Source organism: Chiloscyllium plagiosum, unplaced genomic scaffold (assembly GCF_037043375.1).
Source record: "Chiloscyllium plagiosum isolate Xiang-an unplaced genomic scaffold, Cpla_swu_hap1 HiC_scaffold_3, whole genome shotgun sequence".
Classification (NCBI taxonomy): Eukaryota; Metazoa; Chordata; class Chondrichthyes; order Orectolobiformes; family Hemiscylliidae; genus Chiloscyllium; species Chiloscyllium plagiosum.
This window is the reverse complement of record NW_028270141.1, coordinates 56,779,096-56,805,247: the sequence shown is the minus strand read 5'-3', so window position 1 is coordinate 56,805,247 and position 26,152 is coordinate 56,779,096. Positions and strand designations below refer to the sequence as shown.

The following is a 26,152-nucleotide window of genomic DNA, read 5'->3' as shown; positions in this document are numbered from 1 at the left end:
GCAGTGTGGAGGAACAGAGGGATCTTAGGGTCCATGTACATAGATCCCTCAAAGTTGCCACCCAAGTTGATAGAGTTGTTAAGAAGGTACGGTGATTTGGCTTTCGTTAACAGAGGATTGAGTTTAAGAGCCTCGAGGTTTTCCTGCAGCTCTATAGAACCCTGATTAGACGACACTTGGAATATGTGTCCTGTTCTGGTCGCCTCATTATAGAAAGAATGTAGATGTTTTAGATTAAATTACTTACAGTGTGGAAACAGACCCTTCCGGCCCAACAAGTCCACACTGACCCGCCGAAGTGCAACCCACCACACCCATTCCCCTACATTTACCCCTTCACCTAACACTACAGGCAATTTAGCATGGCCAATTCACCTAACCTGCACACTTTTGGACTGTGGGAGGAAACCGGAGCACCCGGAGGAAACCCACGTAGACACGGGGAGAATGTGCAAACTCCACACAGTCAGTCGCCTGAGGTGGGAATTGAACCCGGGTCTCTGGTGCGTTTAGAGAGAGAGTGCAGAGGAGATTTACCAGGATGCTGCCTGGATTGGAGAGCATGTCTTATCAAGAGAGGTTGAGTGAGCTAGGGCTTTTTGCACTGGAGAGAAGAAGAAAGATTAGATTAGATTAGATTAGATTAGATTACTTACAGCGTGGGAACAGGCCCTTCGGCCCAACAAGTCCACACCGACGCGCAAAGCCAGCCAGACCCATTCCCCTACATTTTACCCCTGCCCCTTACACTACGGGCAATTTAGCATGGTCAATTCACCTAATCTGCACATCTTTGGACTGTGGGAGAAAACCGGAGCACCCGGAGGAAACCCACGCAGACACGGGGAGAATGTGCAAACTCCACACAGTCAGTCGCCTGAGGCGGGAATTGAACCCAGGTCTCTGGCGCTGTGAGGCAGCAGTGCTAACCACTGTGCCACCGTGCCGCCCAATTACAGATTTTTTTTTTTTACAGATTACAGAAGAGAGAGAGGTGTACAAAGTAATGAGAGACATAGATAGCCAGGGACTTTTTTCCCAGGGCAGAAATGACTGTCATGAGGTGTCATAATTTTAAGGTGATTGGAGGAAGGTATAGGGGAGATGTCAGCGGTAGGTTCTTTACACAGAGAGTGGTGAATGCATGGAATGCACTGACAGCAGTGGTAGTAGAATCAGAGACATTAGGGACATTTAAGCAACTGCTGGACAAGCACGTGGACAGCAGTAAATTGAGGGATGTGCAGGTTAGTTGATCTTGGATTAGGATAAATGTTTGGCACAACATTGTGGGCTGAATATGTTCTATTGCATAAACAATGTGAGACACATTGTATGAAATTTTGGGAAAGACTGGAATGTAAAAATGTGGAATTCTATGTCAGTCAATTTATACATGTTTCTATAATCAGTAGAACCAGTTCTTTCATTCCCACTACTAGAGTGTAATTCTTTATTCATGTCTAGCAAGGAACAGACCACCTCACCCCACCCGACTGACTCACAAATCTTGCCACTCGAGGGGACTGCTCAGTTTGCCTCAGCATAGCACCAGCCCTGATCTCAATGGATTTACTCACTCTGTTGTCAAAAGGTCAGGGTGTGCTGCATTTGGACAATGGCTCTTGTGAAATAGCTGAACTATAATGTTATCTGGTGATGAGCTTTGGAATCCAATGCAGCCCAAATTATTTTACAAGTGCTGCTAGATCACAAATAACGATGCAGCAGGAAACCAAAATAATTAGGCAGATCAGCTAAAATCTGTAAGAGAAGGAGAGGCTGACAGCATGTGTACTGGCACGTTGTCTGAACTGGAAGCTGCTGATAATGTCAAATGTTTAATCAACTTGAACAAAACAAAGAAGGGGAGAACATAGAACATTACAGCGCAGTAGAGGCCCTTCGGCACTCGATGTTGCGCCGACCTGTCATACCAATCTGAAGCCCATCTAACCTACAGTATTCCATGTACGTCCATATGCATGTCCAATGACAACTTAAATGTACTTAAATGTACTTGGCGAATCTACTACCATTGCAGGCAAAGCATTCCATACCCTTACTACTCTCTGAGTAAAGAAACTACCTCTGACATCTGTCCTATATCTATCACTCCTCAATTTAAAGCTATGTCCCCTCGTGCTCACCATCACCATTCTTGGAAAAAGGCTCTCCCTGTCCACCCAATCTAACCCTTTGATTATCTTATATGCCTCCATTAAGTCACCTCTCAACCTTCTTCTCTCTAACGAAAACAGCCTCAAGTCCCTCAGCCTTTCCTTGTAAGATCTTCCCTCCATACCAGGCAACATCCTAGTAAATCTCCTCTGCACCCTTTCCAAAGCTTCCACATCCTTCTTATAATGTGGTGACCACAACTGTACACAATACTCCAAGTGCAGCCGCACTAGTGTTTTGTACAGCTGTAGCATGTCCTCATGGTTCCGGAACTCGATCCCTCTATTAATAAAAGCTAAAACACTGTATGCCTTCTTAACAACCCTGTCAACCTGGGCGGCAACTTTAATGGATCTGTGTACCTGGACACCGAGATCTCTCTGCTCATTTACATTACCAAGAATCTTACCATTAGCCCAGTACTTTGCATTCCGGTTACTCCGACCAAAGTGAATCACCTCACACTTGTCCGCATTAAACTCCATTTGCCACCTCTCAGCCCAGCTCTACAGCTTATCTATGTCTCTCTGTAACCTACAACGTCCTTCGTCACTATCCACAACTCCACCAACCTTAGTGTCTTCTGCAAATTTACTAATCCACCCTTCTACGCCCTCATCCAGGTCGTTTATAAAAATAGCGAATAGCAGTGGACCCAACACCGACCCTTGCGTACACCACTGGTAACTGGACTCCAGAATGAACATTTCCCATCAACCACCACCCTCTGTCTTTCAGCAATTACTGATCCAAATTGCTATATCTTCCACAATCCCATTCCTCCCTATTTTGTACAATAGCCTATTGTGGGGGACCTTGTCGAACGCCTTGCTGAACTCCATATACACCACATCAACTGGTTTACTCTCATCTACCTGTTTGGTCACCTTCTCAAATAACTCACTAAGGTTTGTGAGGCATGACCTACCCTTCACAAACCGTGCTGACTATCCCTAATCAAATCATTCTTTTCCAGATGATTATAAATCCTATCTCTTGTAACCTTTTCCAAAACTTTACCAACAACTGAAGTAAAGCTCACTGGTCTATAATTACCAGGATTGTCTCTACTCCCCTTCTTGAACAGGGGAACCACATTTGCTATCCTCCAGTCTTCTGGCACTATTCCTGTAGACAATGGCGATTTAAAGATCAATGCCAAAGGCTCAGCAATCTCCTCCCTGGTTTCCTAGAGGATCCTATGATAAATCCCATCTGGCCCAGGGGACTTATCTATTTTCACACCCTGCAGGATTTCTAATAGCTCCTCCTTGTGAACCTCAATCACACCTAGTCTAGTAGGCTGTATCTCAGTAATCTCCTCGACAACATTGTCATTTTCTAGAGTGAATGCTGTTAAAAAATATTAATTCCCTTATCTCCTCTGACTCCACACACAACTTCCCACTACTATCCTTGATTGTAAAATGTGAGGATAAAGGGCAACACTGTGAACACACAATACAAAAAGGCAGCATAAAAGGTGAAGAAAAAGGCAAAGAATGAAGGTACTGAGCTCTCTCCACTGTAAAACTAGAAGCCTTCACAGTTCACATTCCAACAAGAAGCTGCATCAACGCCCGAAGAGTTAATATTGGCCATAAAATTAACTGATGGAAATGTGTTGCTGGAAAAGCGCAGCAGGTCAGGCAGCATCTAGGGAACAGGAGAATCGACGTTTCGGGCATTAGCCCTTCTTCAGGAATGAGGAAAGTTGGTCCAGCAGGCTAAGATAAAAGATAGGGAGGAGGGACTTGGGGGAGGGGCGTCGGAAATGTGATAGGTGGAAAGAGGTCAAGGTGAGGGTGATAGGTCAGACTGGGGTGGGGGCGGAGAGGTCGGGAAGAAGATTGCAGGTTAGGTAGGCGGTGCTGAATTTGATGGATTTGACTGAGACAGGCTGGGGGGAGGGGAAATGAGGAAACTGGTGAAATCCGAGTTCATCCCTTGTGGTTGGAGGGTTCCCCAGCCTGTGTCCTTCTTTTGCAGGGCAATGGAAATCTGTGGAGACTAAAGACTAGAAATTAATCACATTTAAAACTAAATACATCATCAGCTTGTCAAGATAGATTGTTAAGAAACTGATAATGGAATCATGTTTGTTGTTATTTTAAGTGGAATTGTTAACCAGCGAACACTGAGAAAAACTCAGTGGATTACTATCAATTTCACACTGTCCTTATTGAGATGCATTTCTATTACATTTTTATTTTTAAACTGTGAATATGAAAAGGAAGTGAAAAGAGGAAATATGTAAAACTGTACCAGAATCTAAACTAGACAGGCTTCAGTCAGAATGGATTTTCAACATTTTCCATTTTCAGTCTTTGTATAAGACTGGAAAATAATCTCAAAAACAATAATGGCAGCAGCAATTATAGCTAATGCTCCAGAGATTCAACTTCTCATTCTTTATCTCTCAATTACTTTACTACGGCCCATGGTACAGTTGGGATTTGAATGAAAAGATTAATCAATGAGACAAGAAGCAATTCTTTCATTTGAACCCAGCTATGTGTGTGTGGAATACACTCTTATCAAGTTTACTACTAACCGATATTTTCCCCTGCATCTCCAATGCTTCCAAGTGGAAAAAAACATCTTGGCTCACCCCTTCTCTCCTCTGTAACTGAATCTATTCCCACAAGCCACCTCACAGCCTTCAGAACCCAGAATGTTATGATCCTTCAACTCTGGTAAATTCCTCTTTGCTGTCACTGGTGGCCCTGCATTTAGATGTCTTAATCCTACATTTTCCAGAAGGGAGTGGTTCACCGAAAGAGTTAATGTTGAGTTCAGAGTTCTTGAGTTCAGAGCAGGTTCACTAGTCTGATATTACATATGAAGGCACTGTTGTATAAGGATAGATTGAGTAGATTATGCCTGTCCTCGTTGCAGTTTAGAAGAATGAGAGGTGATCTTACTGAAACACAAGATCCTTTGAGGACCTTGGCACGGTGGGCGGCACGGTGGCACAGTGGTTAGCACTGCTGCCTCACAGCGCCAGAGACCCGGGTTCAATTCCCGCCTCAGGCGACTCTCTGTGTGGAGTTTGCACATTCTCCCCGTGTCTGCGTGGGTTTCCTCCGGGTGCTCCGGTTTCCTCCCACAGTCCAAAAATGTGCAGGTTAGGTGAATTGGCCATGCTGAATTGCCCGTAGTGTTAGGTGAAGGGGTAAATGTAGGAGAATGGGTCTGGGTGGGTTACGCTTCGGCGGGTCGGTGTGGACTTGTAGGGCCGAAGGGCCTGTTTCCACACTGTAAGTAATCTAATCTAAGTAATCTAATCTAAAAAAACCTAAATTTGCTGACCTAATGGGTTAGATATTAAAAGGTTGTTTCCCCTTGTGGGAGTGTCTAGGACCAGAGAGCACAATCTCAGGCTTGGGAGTTTTGCATTTAAGGCAAAGATGAGAAGGAACTTCTTCTCAGAAGGTCATAAATTTTGGAATTCTTCACTACAAAGAGCTTTGAGGCTGGATCATTAAGTATATTCAAGGCTAAGACAGACAGATTTTTAATCAGTAAGGAAATTAATGGTTATGTGGAAGCGGTAGGAAAATGGCATTGAGGATTATCAGACCAACCATGAGCTCATTGAATGGTGGAGCAGATTCAATGATTGAGAGGCTGACTTCTGCTCCTATGTTTTATAACTTCATTGGGATGGTCACTGTTCTGTGTGTGTGTGTGTGTGTGTGTGTGTGTGTGTGAGAGAGAGAGAGAGAGAGAGAGATGGTGCTGGTAATTGTTAATGCTGAGTTAAGGTCTAAGTTTAGTACTTATCTAGTGGTTAGAGTAGGCTGTTAATTGTCTACATTTTCTGGGAGACTACTAATCTTGTAAGTGCTGTCACCACAATATTAATGCAATTGTTGAGACTGTTAGTTATGGATTACCACTGCAGTGTCAGTGGTGTTACAGTAATAGTCAGTGCTATTGAAATAGTCATTGCATCACTGTAATAGTATCATTAATTGTTTGCTAAGCATGATTAAAATAGCATCTGTAAGTCATTGTAATAGTTTTTTCTGTCAGCATTCTGCAAAATTACGCAGTGAGAACAGCCTGTGTTATGTTATCATTTCTGGGAAATAATTAACATTTACAATACTACTCTAAAGCCTTCCTTCCAAATGCACATGAAGTATTTAAATACTAACAGAAGTAGCAAGTTCACATAGTCCATGAAGAAACCTCAGGACTGACTCAGTTTTTAGCATCTTAATTAACATGCTAAATCAATTAAACCTTGCAGAAATGGAGTTGTGTATTTGACAAATTTGAGTAGTAGGAGCAAAGTTTAAGCAGTAGAAATTAGTCTTGGGGACAAACCATATAATATTAGGCATTGTGTATAAGAACGATATTACTAATATACGAATCTGATGGTGTGAGTCAGTCTTCAATGCTTAGGAGCTTCTGATTCCATTGTTTTGCTTAGTCGAGGTCTTTCCAACTACTTCTCCCAACAAACATTACATAAAGGAAGTTCACAATGGGAAAGGCCCAAGCAGAGCAGGGCTTTGCCATCCTCAGAGGAGAAAGTGAGGTCTGCAGATGCTGGAGATCAGAGCTGAAAATGTGTTGCTGGAAAAGCGCAGCAGGTCAGGCAGCATCCAGGGAACAGGAGAATCGACGTTTAGGGCATAAGCCCTTCTTCAGGAATGAGGAAAGTTTGTCCAGCAGGCTAAGATAAAAGGTAGGGAGGAGGGACTTGGGGGAGGGGTGTCGGAAATGTGATAGGTGGAGAGAGATCAAGGTGAGGGTGATAGGTCAGACTGGGGTGGGGGCAGAGAGGCCAGGAAGAAGATTGCAGGTTAGGAAGGCGGTGCTGAGTTCGATGGATTTGACTGAGACAAGGTGGGGGGAGGGGAAATGAGGAAACTGGTGAAATCCGAGTTCATCCCTTGTGGTTGGAGGGTTCCTAGGCGGAAGATGAGGCGCTCTTCCTCCAACCGTCGTTTTGTTGTGGTCTGGCGATGGAGGAGTCCAAAGACCTGCATGTCCTTGGTGGAGTGGGAGGGGGAGTTGAAATGTTGAGCCACAGGGTGGTTGGGGTGGTTGGTCCGGGTGTCCCAGAGGTGTTCTCTGAAACGCTCAGTAAGTAGCCGGTCTGTCTCCCCAATATAGAGGAGGCCACATCGGGTGCAGAGAATGCAATAGATGATGTGTGTGGAGGTGCAGGTGAATCTGTGGCGGATATGGAAGTTTCCTTTGGGGCCTTGGAGGGAGGTGAGGGGGGAGGTGTGGGCGCAAGTCTTGCACCTCCTGCGGTTGCAGGGGAAGGTGCCGGGAGTGGAGGTTGGATTGGTGGGGGGTGTGGATCTGACGAGGGAGTCACGGAGGGAGTGGTCTTTATGGAATGCTGATAGGGGAGGGGAGGGAAATATATCCTTGGTGGTGGGGTCCGTTTGGAGGTGGCGGAAATGACGGCGGATGATGCGCTGTACATGGAGATTGGTGGGGTGGTAGGTGAGGACCAGTGGGGTTCTGTCCTGGTGGCGGTTGGAGGGGCGGGGCTCAAGGGCGGAGGAGCGGTAAGTGGAAGAGATGCGGTGGAGGGCATCGTCGACCACGTCGGGGGGGAAATTGCAGTCCTTGAAGAAGGAGGCCATTTGGGTTGTGCGTTTTTGGAACTGGTCCTCCTGGGAGCAGATGCGGCGGAGTTGAAGGAATTGGGAGAATGGGATGGCGTTTTTACATGGGCCAGGGTGGGAGGAGGTGTAGTCCAGGTAGCTGTGGGAGTCGGTCGGTTTGTAGTAGATGTCCGTGTTGATTCGGTCGCCTGAGATAGAAATAGAAAGGTCGAGGAAGGGGAGGGAGGAATCTGAGACTGTCCAGGTGAATTTGAGGTCGGGGTGGAAGGTGTTGTGAAGTGGATGAACTGTTCAACCTCCTCGTGGAAGCACGAGGCGGCGCCGATACAGTCACGAGGCTGCGCTTTTCCAGCAACACATTTTCAGCTTTGCCATCCTCAGAGCCTTCTCTATTATGACTAACAGAGAAAGTTTCACTCTAAAATACCTTGTGCAGCAGATACTCAAATTATTTTCAGCATAGCCGTGAGTAATATCATGTGAGTGATCAAAATGAAAGTTTGAGACAACAGATGACAACTCTGGTGCTATATCTCACCAGACTCAGACTAGCTCTCTCTCAGTTTTAGCGGCTGGGAAACTGTTAATTCTTTTTAACACATTTGACTCTTTTTTTTAAAAGAAAGGCTTTAAAATTATTTTATTGCAGGTTCATTTGATTTCGTAGATTTTTTATCTTTCACATGTGGTACTGTCTGGTTCAGCATTTATTGCTCATGCCGCGTTGCCCTTGCAAAGGTGATCATCAACTGCCCTAGTTTGTTGCTGCATTTCATTTGGGTTTAGGTAGACCACAATGTGATGAGGTAATCCCAGAACTTTGACCCAACAACACTGAAGGAATGCAATATATTTCCAAGTCAGGATGGTGCGTGACTTGGAGGGGAACCTGCAGACGGTATCTACTGTCCTTTTCCTTATAGATGGCAGTGGTTGTGGGTTTGGAATGTGATGTCTAAGGATCTCTGGTGAACTTTGTGGATAATACACACTGCTACTACTGAGGAGGTGGAGGAACTGGATGTTTGTGGATATGATGCCAATTAAACAGGTTGCTTTCTGCTGGATGGTGTCAAGCTTCTCAAGTGTTTTTGGAGTTGCACACATCCAGAAAAGTGGAGAGTATTCCATCACTGGTGCCTTGTAAATGGTGGACACTTTTTGGGGTTCAAGTTAATCTCTAATGTACTTGCTACTCTTCGGCACAAGATAACACATTATTGACAGACACAGTGCTTTTAATTGAGCAAGAATTTATTAATAAAATAAGCAATGTGATATGACAAATTTACAATGCTCATGACAAATTTTGAACTCACATGCCACAGAGGTAGTGGATCACATCTATAAATTGCTTGAACTTTACAAATGTAGAGGCTGTATTCCAGTCAGTACACACATGGGACAGTCTTAGCATCAAACAAAAACATGCACCTCAAATTCACTGTGAAAATTAATCAAGTTTAAGATGGACTGGAAGCCTCTGTGGGGAGTCTGTGTGTGTTTGTGTGTGTCTGTGAATGTGAGAGAGAGGGAATGTGTGTGAATATTTCAGGTCAGTGACCCTTCTTAATTATTCTGGTCATCAACCTGAAATATTAACTGTTTCTCTCTGCACAGATGCTCTCAGACCAGCTGAGTATTTCCCCCAAGTAGTCCCTGGTGTTTTTCGTAATGTTTACCCTTCAAACAAAATCATTAAAATAATAACTTAGTCATTATACCATTGCTGCTTGTGGGAACCTGCTGTGTGCAAAGGACACACTTCAAAAATAATTCATTAACTGTAAAGCCCTTAGGTATGCCCAAAAATTCCTATATAATTGCAAGTCTTTCTTTCTGAAGGACAGAGGTGATGCAATACAAAATTATGCTTCTCACCAAAGAAAGTCAGCTGTTCATCCTAAATCTAAGATCATATTCAAATTCTACCATTCATATACCTCATAATAAAACAATTAAACTGAAAGCTAATACTGTGTAATCAAGCTAATACTGTGTGTCATTTATTAAGCTGGATTTACAAACGATCACATTCAATCAACATTAGAGTCATAAAGAAATGCAGCATGGAAACAGACCCTTCGGTCCAACTTGTCCATGCTGACTAGGTATCTTAACCTAATCTAGTCTCATTTGCCAGCACTTGGCCCGTATCCTTCTAAACCCTTCCTAATCATATACCAATCCAGATGCCTTTAAATACTGCAATTGTACCAGCCTCCACCACTTCTTCTGGCAGCACATTCCATCCGCGTGAAAAGGTTGCCCCTCAGGTCCCTTTTATATCTTTCCCCTCACCCTAAATCTATGCCCTCTAGTTCTGGACTTCCCCACCCCATGCCCCATAGACTTTGTCTATTTATCCTATCCATGCCCCTCATAATTTTTTAAACCTCTATAAGGTTACCCCTCAGTCTCTGACGCTCCGCAGAAAACAACCCCAGCCTATTCAGGCTTTTCCTATAGCTCAAATTCTCCAACCCTAGTAACATCTTTGTAAATTTTTTCTAAAGTTTCACAACATCCTTCCAATGGAAGGAGACCAGAATTGCCTGCAATATTCCAAAAGTGGCCTAACCAATGTCCTGTACAGCCACAACATGACCTCCCAACTCCTATACTCAATGCTCTGACTAATAAAGGAAAGTATACTAAACGCCTTCATCTACCTGCGACTCTACCTTCAAGGAACTATAAACCTGCACTCCAAGGTCTCTTTGTTCAGCAACCCTCCCTAGGACCTTACCATTAAGTGTATGAGTCCTGCTAAGATTTGCTTTCCCAAAATGCAGCACCTCTCATTTATCTAAATTAAACTCCATCTGCCACTCGTTAGCTCATTGGCCCATCTGATCAAGATCCCGTTGTACTCTGAGGAACCTGCCCACTACACCTTCAATTTTGGTGTCATCTGCAAACTTACTAACTATATCTCCTATGTTCACATCCAAAAAGTAGAGGACCCAGCACCCGATCCTTGTGGCACTCCACTGGCCACAGGCCTCCAATCTGAAAAGCAACCCTGCAGCAGCACCCTCTGTCTTCTACTTTTGAGCCAGTTCTGTATCCAAGTGGCTAGTTCTCCCTGTATTCCATGAAATCTAACCTTGCAAACCAGTCTCCCATTGGGAACCTTGTCGAATGCCTTACTGAAGACCATACAGATCACATCCACTGCTCTGCCCTCACCAATCCTCTTTGTTACTTCTTCAAAAATCTCAATCAAGTTAGTGAGACATGTATCCCACGCACAAAGCCATGCTGACTATCCCTAATCAGTCCTTGCCTTTACAAATACATGTAAATCCTGTCCCTCAGGACTCCTTCCTACAAGTTCGCCACAACCAATGTCAGGCTTACCAGTTTGTGGTTCCCTGGCTTGTTCTTACCGCCCTTCTTAAACAGTGGGCCCATGTTAGCCAACCTCCAGTCTTCCAGCACCTCACCTATGACTATCGATGATACAAATATCTCAGCAAGGTGCCCAGCAATCACTTCCCTAGCTTCTCACAGAATTCTAGGGTACACCTGATCAGGTCCTGAAGATTTATCCACTTTTATGCATTTCAAGACATCCTGCATCACCACCTACAGAGGTATGGACGTTTTTCAAGATGTTGCCATCTATTTCCTCATATTCTATATCTTCCATTTCCTTCTCCACAGTAAATACTGATGCAAAATACTCATTTAGTATCTCCCCCATCTCCTGTGGCTTCACACATAGGCTGCCTTGCTGATCTTCGAGGGGTCCTATTCTTTTCCTAGCTACCCTTTTGTCCTTAACGTATTTATAAAACCCTTTGGATTCTCCTTAACCCTATTTGCCAAAGCTATCTTGAGTGCTTTTGGCTCTCCTGATTTCCCTTTTAAATATACTCCTACTGCCTTTATACTCTTCTGAGGATTGCTTTATTCATTGTTGCACTTCACATTTTAGCCTTATTTTCATCTGAAATATATTTCAGTACACTGTGTCTGAAACATGTGGACAGCAAACTGTCATGAAAGTCAAGAGTAAAGCCAAACTTGGTCTCAGGTCAGGTAAACATGTGCTTTTCTCAGCATTATAAAATGCCACCATTAGCCCAGACATGGTCAGAGCATGGACAAGCAGAGAGCTTTCAAGAACTAAAATACATGGTCAGAGAGCTCTGCCTCCATCACCAATATGAAGTCATAGCTGCACTACAGTCTCAATCTACAGGTATTCTAAAGAGAACGTCTCTGTGAGCTTCTTAAGATTTAGATTAGATTACAGTGTGGAAACAGGCCCTTCGGCCCAACAAGTCCACACCGACCCGCTGAAGCGAAACCCACCCATACCCCTACATTTACCCCTTACCTAACACTACAGGCAATTTAGTATGGCCAATTCACCTGACCCTGCACATCTTTGGATGGTGGGAGGAAACCGGAGCACCCGGAGGAAACCCATGCAGACACAGGGAGAACGTGCAAACTCCACACAGTCAGTCGCCTGAGGCGGGAATTGAACCCGGGTGTCTGGCGCTGTGAGGCAGCAGTGCTAACCACTGTGCCACCGTGCCGCCCACTATCTGTTGCCATTGACTTAGAGTCTTCTGTGTTCTCAAGCAGGCTCTGAGGATTATTAACATTCTTTGCCATTTGATTGTCACTTTCCTATCCAATAATGGAATCAGCTCTGGCTATGTCACTGACAGTGTTGCTGCTTTGATCTGACTGCTGTTTGTCTGCTCCTAGCCCAGTTTCAGTGCAGGAAGCTGATTCTCTCTGGGCTCTAGCACTGCTTCTCAGGCTACTACTCCCAGTGCTGCATTTTCTCCTTTCTTCACCCAGAGGTTTCTTCTCTGCTGGAAAGGATGCTTTGGTAACTGTGTTTCTTCCTCCTAAGTTGTCCTTCCTCTGAGGGCCCCGGACAAAGTTCTCTGCTGCCATATAATGCAGCCTGGCGAAACGCTGCAGCCTCCTCCGTTCCTTCCTTGATTTGATTGCGCAGACAAAGTATTCCAAAGCATTATGTACCATATTGGACAGAATTTCTTCAACCAAAGACTCCTGCATTATGAAGCAGACTAAGTGAATCTGGAAGCTCTCAAACTTAAACTCTCCGAGACCTTTTAGAATGCAGGTGATTCTTAGATAATTGTGTGTTGGGACCTTTATAAAAAAAAGCGAAGTCAACTTGGAAATTAGTAAGCATGATGTACTCAAAAGCACAATAAGCACTGGCTTAAAAAATCAAAAGCAGCAAATGATGGAAACACTCTGCAGGTGCAGCAGCACTATGCAGAGAGATAGAATTAACACCCTGGATTTATCCTTGGCCATTTAGCTATTATTCCATTGTAGATGGGAGTTGTAAATGGAGACACTGCTGAAACACATTGTAAAGGATTGTCCAGAAAACTGAATTTTCCACAGGACTATCCTCTACCACGTGGAGTCTTCCACAAGTCTGCATTTAAATCAAAGTTCTTGGAGGATTCCAATGAAATTAAGCAAAATAGCTGCTCAAGAAAAGGTAGATTATTAAAAATGTAGTCTAACTCCTATACAACTGATCCCATACTAACCTCACACACCTCCAACTGCACCCTACCACCAGACCCTAACCTGAGCTCCTGTCCTGCTCCTGACTCACTACCTCTCCCAAAATTCCCATTCCCCTACTCTGGACCTGACCAACCCTGCCCTACCCATTCCCCCATTGTAGATTTGGCAAACTGTTTGCCCACAAGGAGCTAATTCCCCATCACCCACTCCTGAACAACTCCCTCCTTTTCTTGCCCATCTATCCCCCCTCCAGATCAGCTGTGCCTCTGCTACCACCCCCCAGCTCCATTCACCCTGGGATCCCACTCTCCTTTTCCCATCTCCACCTTCCTCCTCTAAAAACTCCATGAAATCCTGGCACATTGTGCTATAACCATTATTTAATTGACTGTTAATGCAGTCACCACTGGTAGGCCAATGAGAGTGCCTCGGCCACTCTGTGTTTCATCCCAAAAAATCCAGCACCATTGCATAAACCTGGACATAGTTACTCTTTGCTTTTTTAATTTAAGAAATTCCTATGATAAAAAAAGGTACAATAAAATTAATTTGAAGACCTTTGATAGCTGGTTGCAAATCAGTAGTACGTTTTCACACTTTTACTTTAGTGAGACTTCATTAAAATATCTCGTTGTACTGGTCCTGACCCACAGAGTTCAGAAAGATAATAGTTTGAAATGTAAGGAATTAGTCTCTCAGGCAACACTAAAACAGACTGCATTCTGCACCCTGGCAAATACATACAGGTACCAGAGACTGTCTTATGATGAGAAGTTGAGTAGGTTGGGATTATGTTTATTGCATTTTGTGAGAGAATGATAGGATGCCTTGTTGAAACATACAAGATTCTTAGGGAACTTCATAGGGTGGGTATAGAAATGTTGTTTCACTTTGTGGGAGAGTCTAGGACCAGAGTGTATAATCTCAGAATAAGCAATTGCAAGTCCAAAGTAGAGATGAGGAATTTTGTCTCTCTCAGTATTTTCAATCTGTGGAAATCATTACTACAGAGGGTGATCAAGGTTGAGGTAGACAGATTTTTAATCAGTCAGGGAATCAAGGGTTTTGCAGATAAAGCAGAAAGCCTTTCTTGATGATCAGCGATGATGGCAGAGTTGACTTGATGGGCTAAATGGGCAACTTCTCCTACATCTTATGGTCTTTTGAGTGCATATGAGTGTGCTTGAAAATTCAACACCTGTGTGAAAGAGTCAATGGATATTTAATTCCAAATGTTCAGACTCTGCTGATCTCCATTCAAAACATTATGTGGTACATAGCTGTACAAATTGGGGAAAGTTGATTGAATCCCTGGTTTGTGTCAAGTTAGATTACTTGAGTTGAGTTATACATGAGGAGACTGTTTTGTTTGGTGTTACTGCAAAAATGAGAGACAGGGGAGAAAGCAAGACTCTGTCCTTTTCCCAATCTCTCCTACAAGAAAATGTTCAATTTTGATGTTCAATGAGGGCCATTGTTGTTGCAGTAGGTGTTCAGGTTGATAAGAATCTGCAGGCCAAGAGGAGAGGAGGAAGAGATAGGATGCTTTCAAACCAGATTTACATGCTTGCAGTAACCTTAATCTCTTCTGCCATCAGCTCTTCAGTGTGCCAGTTCAGGCCTGGTTCTTGTAGTGGAAACAGCCTAGTTCATTAATGCAAAACATTCATTATAAAGTGCACACAAAATGAGGGCAAAGTTCAAACAATTACTTTGCAATAATCAAAAAAGTGAAGCCAACCATTGGATATAGCACATAGAACATAGAACAGTACAGCACAGAACAGGCCCTACAGCCCGCGATGTTGTGCCGACCACTCCTAATGTATGCACCCTCAAATTTCTGTGACCATATGCATGTCCAGGTGTCGCTTAAATGTCCCCAATGACCCTGCCTCCACAACTGCTGCTGGCAACGCATTCCATGCTCTCTCAACTCTGTGTAAAGAACCCGCCTCTGACATCCCCTCTATACTTTCCTCCAACCAGCTTAAAACTATGACCCCCTCGTGTTAGTCATTTCTGCCCTGGGAAATAGTCTCTGGCTATCGACTCTATCTATGCGTCTCACTATCTTGTATACCTCAATTAGGTCCCCTCTTCTCCTCCTTTTCTCCAATGAAAAAAGTCCGAGCTCAGTCAACCTCTCCTCATAAGATAAGCCCTCCAGTCCAGGCAGCATCCTGGTAAACCTCCTCTGAACCCTCCAAAGCATCCACATCTTTCTTATAATAGGGCGACCAGAACTGGACGCAGTATTCCAAGTGCGGTCTAACCAAAGTTTTATAGAGCTGCAACAAGATCTCACGACTCTTAAACTCAATACCCCTTTCTAACACCTTTCAGATGACAGGCGTGAGACATACTGGTCTGTAATTGCCGGGGATTTCCCTATTTCCTTTGTTGAAGAGAGGAATTACATTTGCCTCTCTCCAGTCCTCAGGTACGACTCCAGTGGAGAGCGAGGATGCAAAGATCTTCGCAAGTGGCGAAGCAATCCCATTGTTAATGAAAGCCAAAACACCATATGCTTTCTTAACAACCCTGTCCACTTGGGTGCCATTTTAAGGGATCTATGTACCTGCACCCCAAGGTCTCTCTGTTCCTCCACACTGCCAAGAATCCTATCCTTAATCCTGTACTCAGCTTTCAAATTCGACCTTCCAAAATGCATCACCTCGCATTTATCCAGGTTGAACTCCATCTGCCACCTCTCAGCCCATCTCTGCATCTTGTCAATGTCCTGCTGCAGCCTACAACAGCCCTCTATACTGTCAACGACTCCTCCAACCTTTGTGTCATCTGCAAACTTGCTGACCCATCCTTCAATCCCCTCATCCAAGTCATTAATAAAAATTACAAACAATAGAGGCCCAAGGACAGAGCCCTGTGGAACACCACTCACCACAGAGTTCCAGGCAGAATATTTTCCTTCTACTACCATTCGTTGTCTTCTGTTGGCCAGCCAATTCTGTATCCAGACAGCTATGTTCCCCGAATCCCATTCCTCCTGACCTTCTGAATGAGCCTACCATGGGGAACCTTATCAAATGCCTTGCTGAAGTCCATATACACCACATCCACAGCGCGACGCTCATCAACTTTTCTAGTCACATCCTCAAAGAACTCGATAAGGTTTGTGAGGCATGACCTGCCCCTAACAAAGCCGTGTTGACTGCATTTAATCAAGCCATGCTCTTCCAGATGGTCATCAATCCTATCCCTCAGAATCCTTTCTAACACCTTTCAGATGACAGACGTGAGACATACTGGTCTGTAATTGCCGGGGATTTCCCTATTTCCTTTGTTGAAGAGAGGAATTACATTTGCCTCTCTCCAGTCCTCAGGTACGACTCCAGTGGAGAGCGAGGATGCAAAGATCTTCGCAAGTGGCGAAGCAATCCCATTTCTCGTTTCCCAAAGCAGCCGAGGACAAATCTGGTCCAGGCCTGGTGACTTGTCAATCTTAATGTTTGACAAAATTTTCAGCACATCAGCTTCCTCTATCTCTATCCATTTCAGCATGCACACCTGCTCTTCAAAGGTTTCGTTCACTACAAAGTTCGTTTCTTTCGTAAAGACAGAAGGAAAAAACTCATTTAGGGCTTCCCCTACCTCCTCAGACTCCACACACAAATTCCCTATGCTATCCCTGGTCAGCCCTACTCTTTCTTTGACCATTCTCTTCTTCCTCACATAAGTGTAAAATGCCTTTGTGTTCTCCCTAATCTATTGTCCCTAATCTTTCTCGTGCCCCCTCCTGGCTCTCCTCAGACCATTTTTAAGCTCCTTCCTCGCCTGCCTGTAATGCTGTAGAGCTGAGCTTGACCCTAGCTTCCTCCACCTTATGTAAGCTACCTTTTTCCTTTTGACGAGAAGCTCCACCACTCTCGTCATCCAAGGTTCCTTTATCTTACCACTTCTTGCCTGTCTCAGAGGGACATATTTATTCATCACTTGCAACAACTGTTCCTTAAACAGTCTCCACATGTCTATAGTGCCTTTACCATGGAACAATTGCTCCCAATCCATGCTTCCTAACTCATGTCTAATCGCATCATAGTTTCCTCTTTCCCAATTAAATATCCTCCCATTTTGCCTAATCCTCTCCTTCTCCATAGCTATGTAGAATGTGAGGCAGTTGTGGTCACTATCACCAAAATGCTCTCCCACAACAAGATCTGATACCTGCCCTGGCTCGTTTCTGAGCACTAAGTCTAGAATGGCCTCTCCCCTTGTCGACCTGTCAAAATACTCAGTTAGGAAACCTCCTGAACACACCTTACAAAAACAGCTTCATTCAAATCTTCTGCTCAAAGGAGGTTCCAATCACTATTGGGAAAGTTAAAGTCACCCATCACAACAACCCTACTACGTCCGCACTTTTCCAAAATCTGCCGACCTATGCTTTCTTCCATCTCCCTGCTGCTATTGGGGGGCCTGTAGTAAACCCCTAAAGAGGTGACTGCTCCCTTGCTGTTCCTAATTTCCACCCATACTGACTCGGTAGGCAGATCTTCCTCGACAATGGAAGCTTCTGTAGCTGTGATACCCTCTCTGATTAGTAGTGCTACACCCCCTCCTCTTTTTCCCCCCTCCCTATTCTTTTTAAATGCTCTAAACCCTGGAACATCCAGCAACCGTTCCTGCCCCTGAGAAACCCATGTCTCTGTTATGGCTACAACATCATAGCACCAGGTACTGATCCATGCTCTAAGTTCGTCACTTTTATTCCTGATACTCCTTGCGTTAAAGCAAACACACTTTAACTGATACCTTGGTTCCTTGCCAGGAAAATCCTCCCCACTAGCTGGTCTACCTCTTGCTGTTGCCTCCCCTGCATCAACTCTCACCTCCGGTATACAGCTCAGGTTCCCATCCCCCTGCCATACTAGTTTAAACCCTCTTGAACTACTTGAGCAAACCTTCCAGTTCAGATGCAACCCGTCCTCCTTGTACAGGTCCCGCCTTCCCCAGAAGGCATTCCAATTATCTATATATCTGAAGCCCTCCCTCCTACACCAGCTGCGCAGCCACGTATTAAGCTGCGCCCGCTCCCTGTTTCTCGCCTCGCTATCTCGTGGCACCGTTAGTAAACTAGAGAACTTTACTCTGTTCGTCCTGCTTTGCAGCTTCCATCCTAACTCCCTGAAATCCACTTTTTATATCTTCGATCTTTTTCCTGGCTATATCATTAGTGCCAATATGTAACAAGATTTCTGGTTGTTCACCCTCCCCTTTTAGAACCTGATACACCCGATCGGAGACGTCCCGGACCCTGGCACCAGGGAGGCAACATACCTTCCGGGAATCCCAATCCTGACCACAAAATCTCCTGTCGATTCCCCTAACTATCGAGTCCCCTACCACGAGTACTTTTCTATTCTGCCCCCTTCCTTTCTTTGCCACAGTGTCAGGCTCAGTGCCAGAGAACTGACTGCTATGGCTTTCCTCTGGTAGGTCATCCCCCCACCCCCTAGCAGTATCCAAAACGGTATACTTATTGCTGAGGGGAATGTCCACAGGGGATCTCTGCACTGTCTGTCTGTCCCCTTTCCTCCCCCTAACTGTAACCCATTTATCCTTGTCCTGAGCCTTAGGAGTGACCAACTCCCGGTAACTCCTCTCAATTACCCCCTCAGCCTCCCGAATGATCCGTAGTTCATCCAGCTCCAGCTCCAATTCCCTAACACGGTTTTCAAGGAGCTGGAGTTGGGTGCACTTCCCAGCGGATGTCGCCAGCGGAGACGTGTGCCATGTCTTCCACCTGCCACATTCTGCAGGAGGAGCAAGCAATTGCCCGAGCATCCATACCCAACTTATCTGAACACGCACTCAGTACTAAAGTAGAAAGCTTAGTTCAAGTTGTTATAAAATCAGTAACAAACTTATATTCAATAGAGGAAGTTTAGAATGAACCTTACCTTATTAACTAGGTTAGAGGAGGAGGGTGGGTGGGAGACTCTACAGTTGTAGAGTCTCGGGTTTAGCCGCCTTGCTGATATATATGGTCACTGCTTTCCTTCCTGGCTGCTGCTCTGGTCCTCGTCACTTCCCCCGCTGCTCCCGCTCCTTCTGTGAAAGGGAAAACACAGCTGTCCGCTACCGGTAAGTAATTTTAAAACAAAACTGCCTTACCTTAGCTGCAGTCTTCCGGGTTCGTCTTACCTCCGCTGTTGCTTGCACTCAAAATGGCCGTTGGCGTCGAAGGGCGAGTATTTATACTCACTGCTTTCCTTCCCGGCTGCCCCTCTGGTCCTCGTCACTTCTCCCACTGCTCCTGCTCCTTCTGCGAAAGGGAAAATACCGCTGTCTGCTACCGGTAAGTAATTTTAAAAAAAACTGCCTTACCTTAGCTGCAGTCTTCCGGGTTCGTCTTACCTCCGCTGCTGCTCGCAGGTGTGGTTATGTTTCAGCTTGTCATGATCTCCTTTCGACTTCGTGAATATCTCATCAATATAAACACCTGGACACAAAATGTATAAAATATATATCAAAACAGTACTTTGATTTTATATAGCTATATTAGGAGGCATTGGAGAAGATACAATTTTTTATTTTAAGGTTCTTGCCAATGTTCCCTCCAAGCACATTGTTTGCTTAGATGTCACTCAGATTGCTTTTCGCCTTTAAGAAACTAGGCATGCGACTACATAGTATTTAAAAAGTACTTATCATTGAGATGAACAGGCCACATACACACGCTTAGAGAAATTCAGAGGAGTCACTGTTTATAAGCATCAGGAAGATTGAACAGGGTGCAGATCTGGGAAGTAAAAAGTTGGGAATAGTTGCAGTTCTTTAAGATTTTGAAAAGGGTTGGATAGGGTAGACAGCGAGAGGTGGTATTTGCTTGTGGGGAGTTCAAATCTAGGGGCTGTAAGTGGAAGGTAATTGCTAATGAATAGAATTAGGGTGAGGGCGAGATTAAGGTTCAGGAATTGAAGGCAAACATCAGTGTGATTAGAATGTGGCAGAACATCTGGACTAGTATATGACGGAAACAGTATTACGTCAGTTGCTATCTGGTGGTGCTAACTGCAGAGTTCTTGACTTACCATCTGGTTTTAATGTAGTCTCCTACATATAAACCTTCAGATTAGCGTAAATGATGAAGTGTTTTGTTTCCCATGGTGTTGTCTGAGTATAAATCAGAAACAACTATACTCCCACCTCCATTTTGACCATCGTTTTTCAGATTGGGCCTTGATTAGCTCAGTTGGCTGAATGGCTGGTTTGTGATGCAGAGTAACACCAACCATGTGGGTTCAATTCTGGCACTGACTGAGTTTGCCATGAAGGTCCCTCTTTCTCAACCTCGTTCCCTCAGGTTAAACTCAGCACCAGTCATCTCTCTCCAATGAGACAGCAACTTCTATGGTAGAACTATTGCCAGTTCACCTAACAAAGGGGAAGTGGCAGCAAAATGATAATGTTACTGGCCTGGTAATCTAGGGGATATAGGTTCAAATCCCATACAGTATATGATAGCATTAGTTTCAGTGACTAATCTGACTAATTGAAAGCTGCTGTCAGTAATGGAACCATATTAGCCCAAAGTTAAAAATCACACAACACCAGGTTATAGTCCAACAGGTTTATTTGGAAGAATTTTTAACTTTGTACACCCCAGTCCAACACTGGCACCTCCAAATCATATCAGCCCTGATTGTTATAAAAACCCAACACAGGAATGTCTGCTTTCCTGACTTGGTCAGGCCCAAATGTGACTCCAGAGCCACAATGATGTAAATTAACTGCCCTCTGGAATACTTGGCAGAGCCACTTGTTTCAAAAGCATTTAGGGGTGGGCAAAGTTGTTGACTACATCCACCAGAAAGTTGTGTCCACATCCCACAAGAGAATTTAAGAAACTCAAATTTCAGGATCTTTATTAAATTCTCCCCAAATCTTCACAATCCCAGCTTTCCTGTACATAATTGCAGTCCCACAATTCTGGTCCAATTTCTGGTCAATCTCTTTTGTACCCAAGACTTTACATCTTCCCTAAATGATGCTCCAGATAACGAATTGCAATTGGCTCCCAATGCTTGTAGTCTGAGAGGCAGGAAACTAGTGCCAGATGATAGCATTCATTTGCAGTGACCACAATGATATAGTTGGTCAGAACGCATAGTGAGAATAGAGTGTGTACAATCCAGGGACGTGCAAGATTGAAACTTACTGGGTAGCCATGTCATTACATGTACAAATCTCTTGCTGCAAAGAAACATCTCTTTGGATTGAATGAAATGTCAGCTTTATGATCTCTCTGCAAAAGATCAGATTAACGAGGATGAGCTTGGTGCAAACTAACAGGACAATTAAAATAGCTGCAAACTGCAGCTTGACTGCTCCACAAAGTGGTCACTCAATCTCACATGTAATGATTGTTGTACGGGTGAGACTGTGCTGAGTACAAAAATATAATCAAGTCAAAGGAACAAAGAGTAAATCACTTCTCTGCAACCCCCTCTGCCCTGGGAGGTGTGCTTTCAAGAGTTGGATAGTGAGGAGAGAGGAGGTATAAAAACATTTGTTCTTCTGTGTTATCGGTTTTTGGGGAAGGAGAACTGAAGGGTAGTCCTTTCAGAACATCGAAAATGGAAAGCCAGAGGTGGGGATTGGGATAGAGGAAATGAAGGCCTCATAGCAGAGCTGGTGGAAATAATGGAGGACAAGGCTGTTCGTAAGGACAAGGTGAATGCTATCACAGTTCTGGAGGGTGAGCTAAGGGTTGAGGCCACAAGAGTGGTTATAGCCAACCCCACAGTGTAGGTGTGGGAAGAATAACCAGTTGAGGAAAAAGGAAGGCATGTTGGAAGTACCAGCTGGGAAGTTGGCATCATCTGGACTGATGTAATGGATATGGTGAACGGCCAACAATGCTCTCAACAATACCCAAAGAGAGTTCCTTGATTTTGACCAAGCAATACTGAAGGAATGGTGATACATTTCCACGTCAGGATAGATGGTACTTAGAGGTGTTGGTTATCCCATGGACCTATTGCCCTTGTCCTTAGATTCCATCACACTTCTGACTTGTACCTTTTGAATGATCGATGGGCTATTGGGAGTCAGGAAGTAAGTTACTCACTGCAGAATTCCTAGCTCTGACCTCCTTTTGCAGCCACAGTATTTATATGGCTAATTTAGTGCAGTTTCTGGTGCATGGTAATCCCCAGAATGTTGATAGTGGAGGGTTCCATAATGGTAGCACCGTTATCAAGGGGTGATAGTTAGATTCTGTCTTATTGATGATGGTCATTGCCTTGTGTTGTGATGTTGGGTTGAGTATTTATGGATTGAAAGACAGGGTGTTAGAATTTTGTTTAAGTGAAATGATAGCGGGGGAGAGTGCATGGTCCCTTGAAAAGATCATGTGTTTTACCAAAGAGAGTATCTGTGGGCAGCAATTTGCCGGTTGCAGATGCTCGAATTGAAACAAATGTATCAAAGGCTATACTGTTAGTAGGCAAAGCAACATTTTTATCTAGACAACAGATTTTTAAATTTAAACCAGGCATAAGGCGACTAAGGACCAATTAAATTTAAATCTGATAGTTTTGACAACCTAGAACTGAGCTGATTGCAAAGAAATTAATAGGTCATCAAGGGTATAAAAGAAGAGGGCATTTGAAAATCAGCGGAGAGCTAACTGTCACCAGAAGAGATGGTGATGGCTAGCACTGTTAGGTTTCCTTCTTGAGATTCTTACATGCTTGATGCAACTGCAATACGCCAACTTTTGTGAACAGCCTAACTCAGTACGTTGACAGGCCGACGAGGGGAGAGGCCATTTTGGATTTGGTGCTCGGCAATGAGCCGGGGCAGGTGCCAGATCTTGTGGTGGGAGAGCATTTTGGTGATAGTGACCACAACTGCCTCACATTCTACATAGCTATGGAGAAGGAGAGAAGCAGGCACAATGGGAAGATATTTAATTGGGGAAAAGGAAACTATGATGCTATCAGGCGTGAGTTGGGAAGCATGGACTGGGAGCAATTGTTCCATGGAAAGGGCACTATAGACATGTGGAGACTGTTTAAGGAACAGTAGTTGCGAATGATGCAACTGAGACAGGCAAGAAGGGGTAGATAAAGGAATCTTGGATGACGAGAGCAGAGGAGCTTCTCATCAAAAGAAAGAAGGCAGCTTATGTAAGGTGGAGGAAGCAAGGGTCTTGCTCAGCTCTGGAGGATTACAGGAAGGTGAGGAAGGAGCTCAAAAATGGTCTGAGGAGAGCCAGGAGGGGGTACGAAAAAGGCTTGGCAGGAAGGATTAGGGAGAATCCAAAGGCATTTTACACTTATGTGAGGAATAAGAGAATGATCAAAGAAAGAGTAGGGCCGATCAGGGATAGCATAGGGAAATTGTGTATAGAGTCTGAGGAGGTAGGGGAAGCTCTAAATGAGTTTTTTGCTTCTGTCTTTACGAAAGAAAAGGACCTTGTAGTGAATGAAACCATTGAGGAATAGGTAAGCATGCTGGAACTGATAGAGATTGAGGAAGCTGATGTGCTGAAAATTTTGACAAACATTAAGATTCACAAGTCACCAGGGCCAGACCAGATTTGTCCTCGGCTGCTTTGGGAAGCGAGAAATGTGATTGCTTCGCCACTTGCAAAGATCTTTGCATCTTCGCTCTCTACTGGAGTCGTACCTGAGGACTGGAGGGAGGCAAATGTAATTCCTCTCTTCAACAAAGGAAATAGGGAAATCCCCAGCAATTACAGATCAGTCAGTCTCGCGTCTGTCATCTGCAAGGTGTTAGAAAGATTTCTGAGGGATAGGATTTTTGACCATCTGGAAGAGCATGGCTTGATGAAATGCAGTCAGCATGGCTTTGTAAGGGGCAGGTCATGCCTCACAAATCTTATTGAGTTCTTTGAGGATGTTACTAGACAAGTTGATGAGGGTCGAGCGGTGGATGTGGTGTATATGGACTTCAGCAAGGCATTTGATAAGGTTCCCCATGGTAGGCCTGTTCAGAAGGTCAGGAGGAATGGGATACAGGGAAATTTAGCTGTCTGGATACAGAATTGGCTGGTCGACAGAAGACAGTGAGTGGTAGTGGAAGGAAAGCATTTTGCCTGGAAGTCAGTGGTGAGTGGTGTTCCACAGGGCTCTGTTATTGGGCCTCTACTCTTTGCAATTTTTATTATTGACTTGGATGAGGAGATTGAAGGATGGGTTAGCAAGTTTGTAGACGACACAAAGGTTGGAGGTGTCGTTGACAGAATAGAGGACTGTTGTAGGCTGCAGCATGACATTGACAGGATGCAGAGATGGGCTGAGAGGTGGCAGATGGAGTTCAACCTGGATAAATGCGAAGTGATGCATTTTGGAAGGTCGAACTTGAAAGTTGAGTACAGGATTAAAGACAGGATCCTTGGCAGTGTGGAGGAACAGAGGGATCTTGGTGTGCAGGTACATAGATCCCTTAAAATTGCCACCCAAGTGGACAGGGTTGTTAAGAAAGCATATGGTGTTTTGGCTTTCATTAACGGGGGGTTGAGTTTAAGAGCCATGAGATCTTGTTGCAGCTCTATAAAACTTTGGTTAGACCGCACTTGGAATACTGTGCCCAGTTCTGGTCGCCCTATTATAGAAAAGGTGTGGATGCTTTGGAGAGGGTTCAGAGGAGGTTTACCAGCATGCTGCCTGGAATGGAGGGCTTATCTTACGAAGAGTGGTTGACTGAGCTTGGACATTTTTCATTGGAAAAAAGAAGAAAGGGAGGGGACCTAATTGAGGTGTACAAGATAATGAGAGGCATAGATAGAGTCGATAGCCAGAGACTTTTTCCCAGGGCAGAAATTGTTAACACGAGGGGTCATAGTTTTAAGCTGTTTGGCGAAAAGTATAGAGGGATGTCAGAGGCGGGTTCTTTACGCAGAGAGTTGAGAGAGCATGGAATGTGTTGCCAGCAGTAGTTGTTGAAGCGAGGTCATTGGGGATATTTAAGAGACTGCTGGACATGCATATGGTCACAGAAATTTGAGCGTTCATACATTAGGTTTACCTTACATGAGGATCAATGGTCGGCACAACGTCGTGGGCTGAAGGGCCTGTTCTGTGCTGTATTGTTCAATGTATTTCAGCAAGTACAAGCTTTTGGAGGATTACTTAACACTCTTCGTGATGTTTGTGGAGTGTGTCAAGCGATGTTCTCTGAACAAGGGAACTGTCCTCCCTTTGTACAGGGTTTTACATCATTCAGTCATGCACGCAAAACACAATCCAAGAAAAAGTTTCTCTTGTTCAGACAGCGTTGCTTGACATGCTCCGCAAGCATCGCGAAGAGTGTTAAGTGATCCTCCAAAAGCTTGTGTTGCTGAAATAAATCGTAGTTGTTCCCAGAAGTTGTCATATTGCAGTTGCATCAAGCATTTAAGAATCTTAAAAAGGGAACTTAATATTTGGTGACAAGAATGGGATTCCAACATATATGGAACTTCTTGGCAGACTAAGTAAGTGATCGCTTACGTGATGGTAATGTGAGACAGATGGGCCCACTAGGTAAGATTTACTTTGATCTCTCTCACTAACCTATCACTTAGTCGACCCCTCATCCCCTAAAACTCTGTAGTGACTGAATCTCTGAGATAGCTTATGCACTTATATGCCAATGCGTTCGTTCCAGGGAGGTTAGAGTCCCCCTGGAATATGGAGTTTAGAGTTCTCAGAACTATAAGTTACCCAAAAGGGAGGTTAGAAACCCCTGGAAATCACAGGTTAGTATCTTCTAACAGCAGGGTCTCTTACGCCCCAGAACATAGTACATAAAACGAAGGATAACTACTGTATCTGTCTCAATCACCCTGTCTG

The 26,152-nt window shown here is 44.4% G+C and overlaps 1 protein-coding gene across 1 annotated transcript in view; it reads right to left on the bottom strand.

Annotated features, from left to right (window-relative positions):
- Positions 1–12,076: 12,076 nt before the first annotated feature.
- The window catches only part of ogfrl1 (opioid growth factor receptor-like 1), a 75,507-nt gene continuing 61,431 nt past the window's right edge, over positions 12,077–26,152 (bottom strand). Inside the window, 5 exon segments of the mRNA XM_087975747.1 lie at positions 12,077–12,998; positions 13,776–13,828; positions 13,831–13,840; positions 14,900–14,966; positions 19,704–19,788. Of these exon segments, the coding sequence (XP_087831873.1) occupies positions 12,147–12,998; positions 13,776–13,828; positions 13,831–13,840; positions 14,900–14,966; positions 19,704–19,788 (1,067 nt within the window). The 3' untranslated portion in view covers positions 12,077–12,146.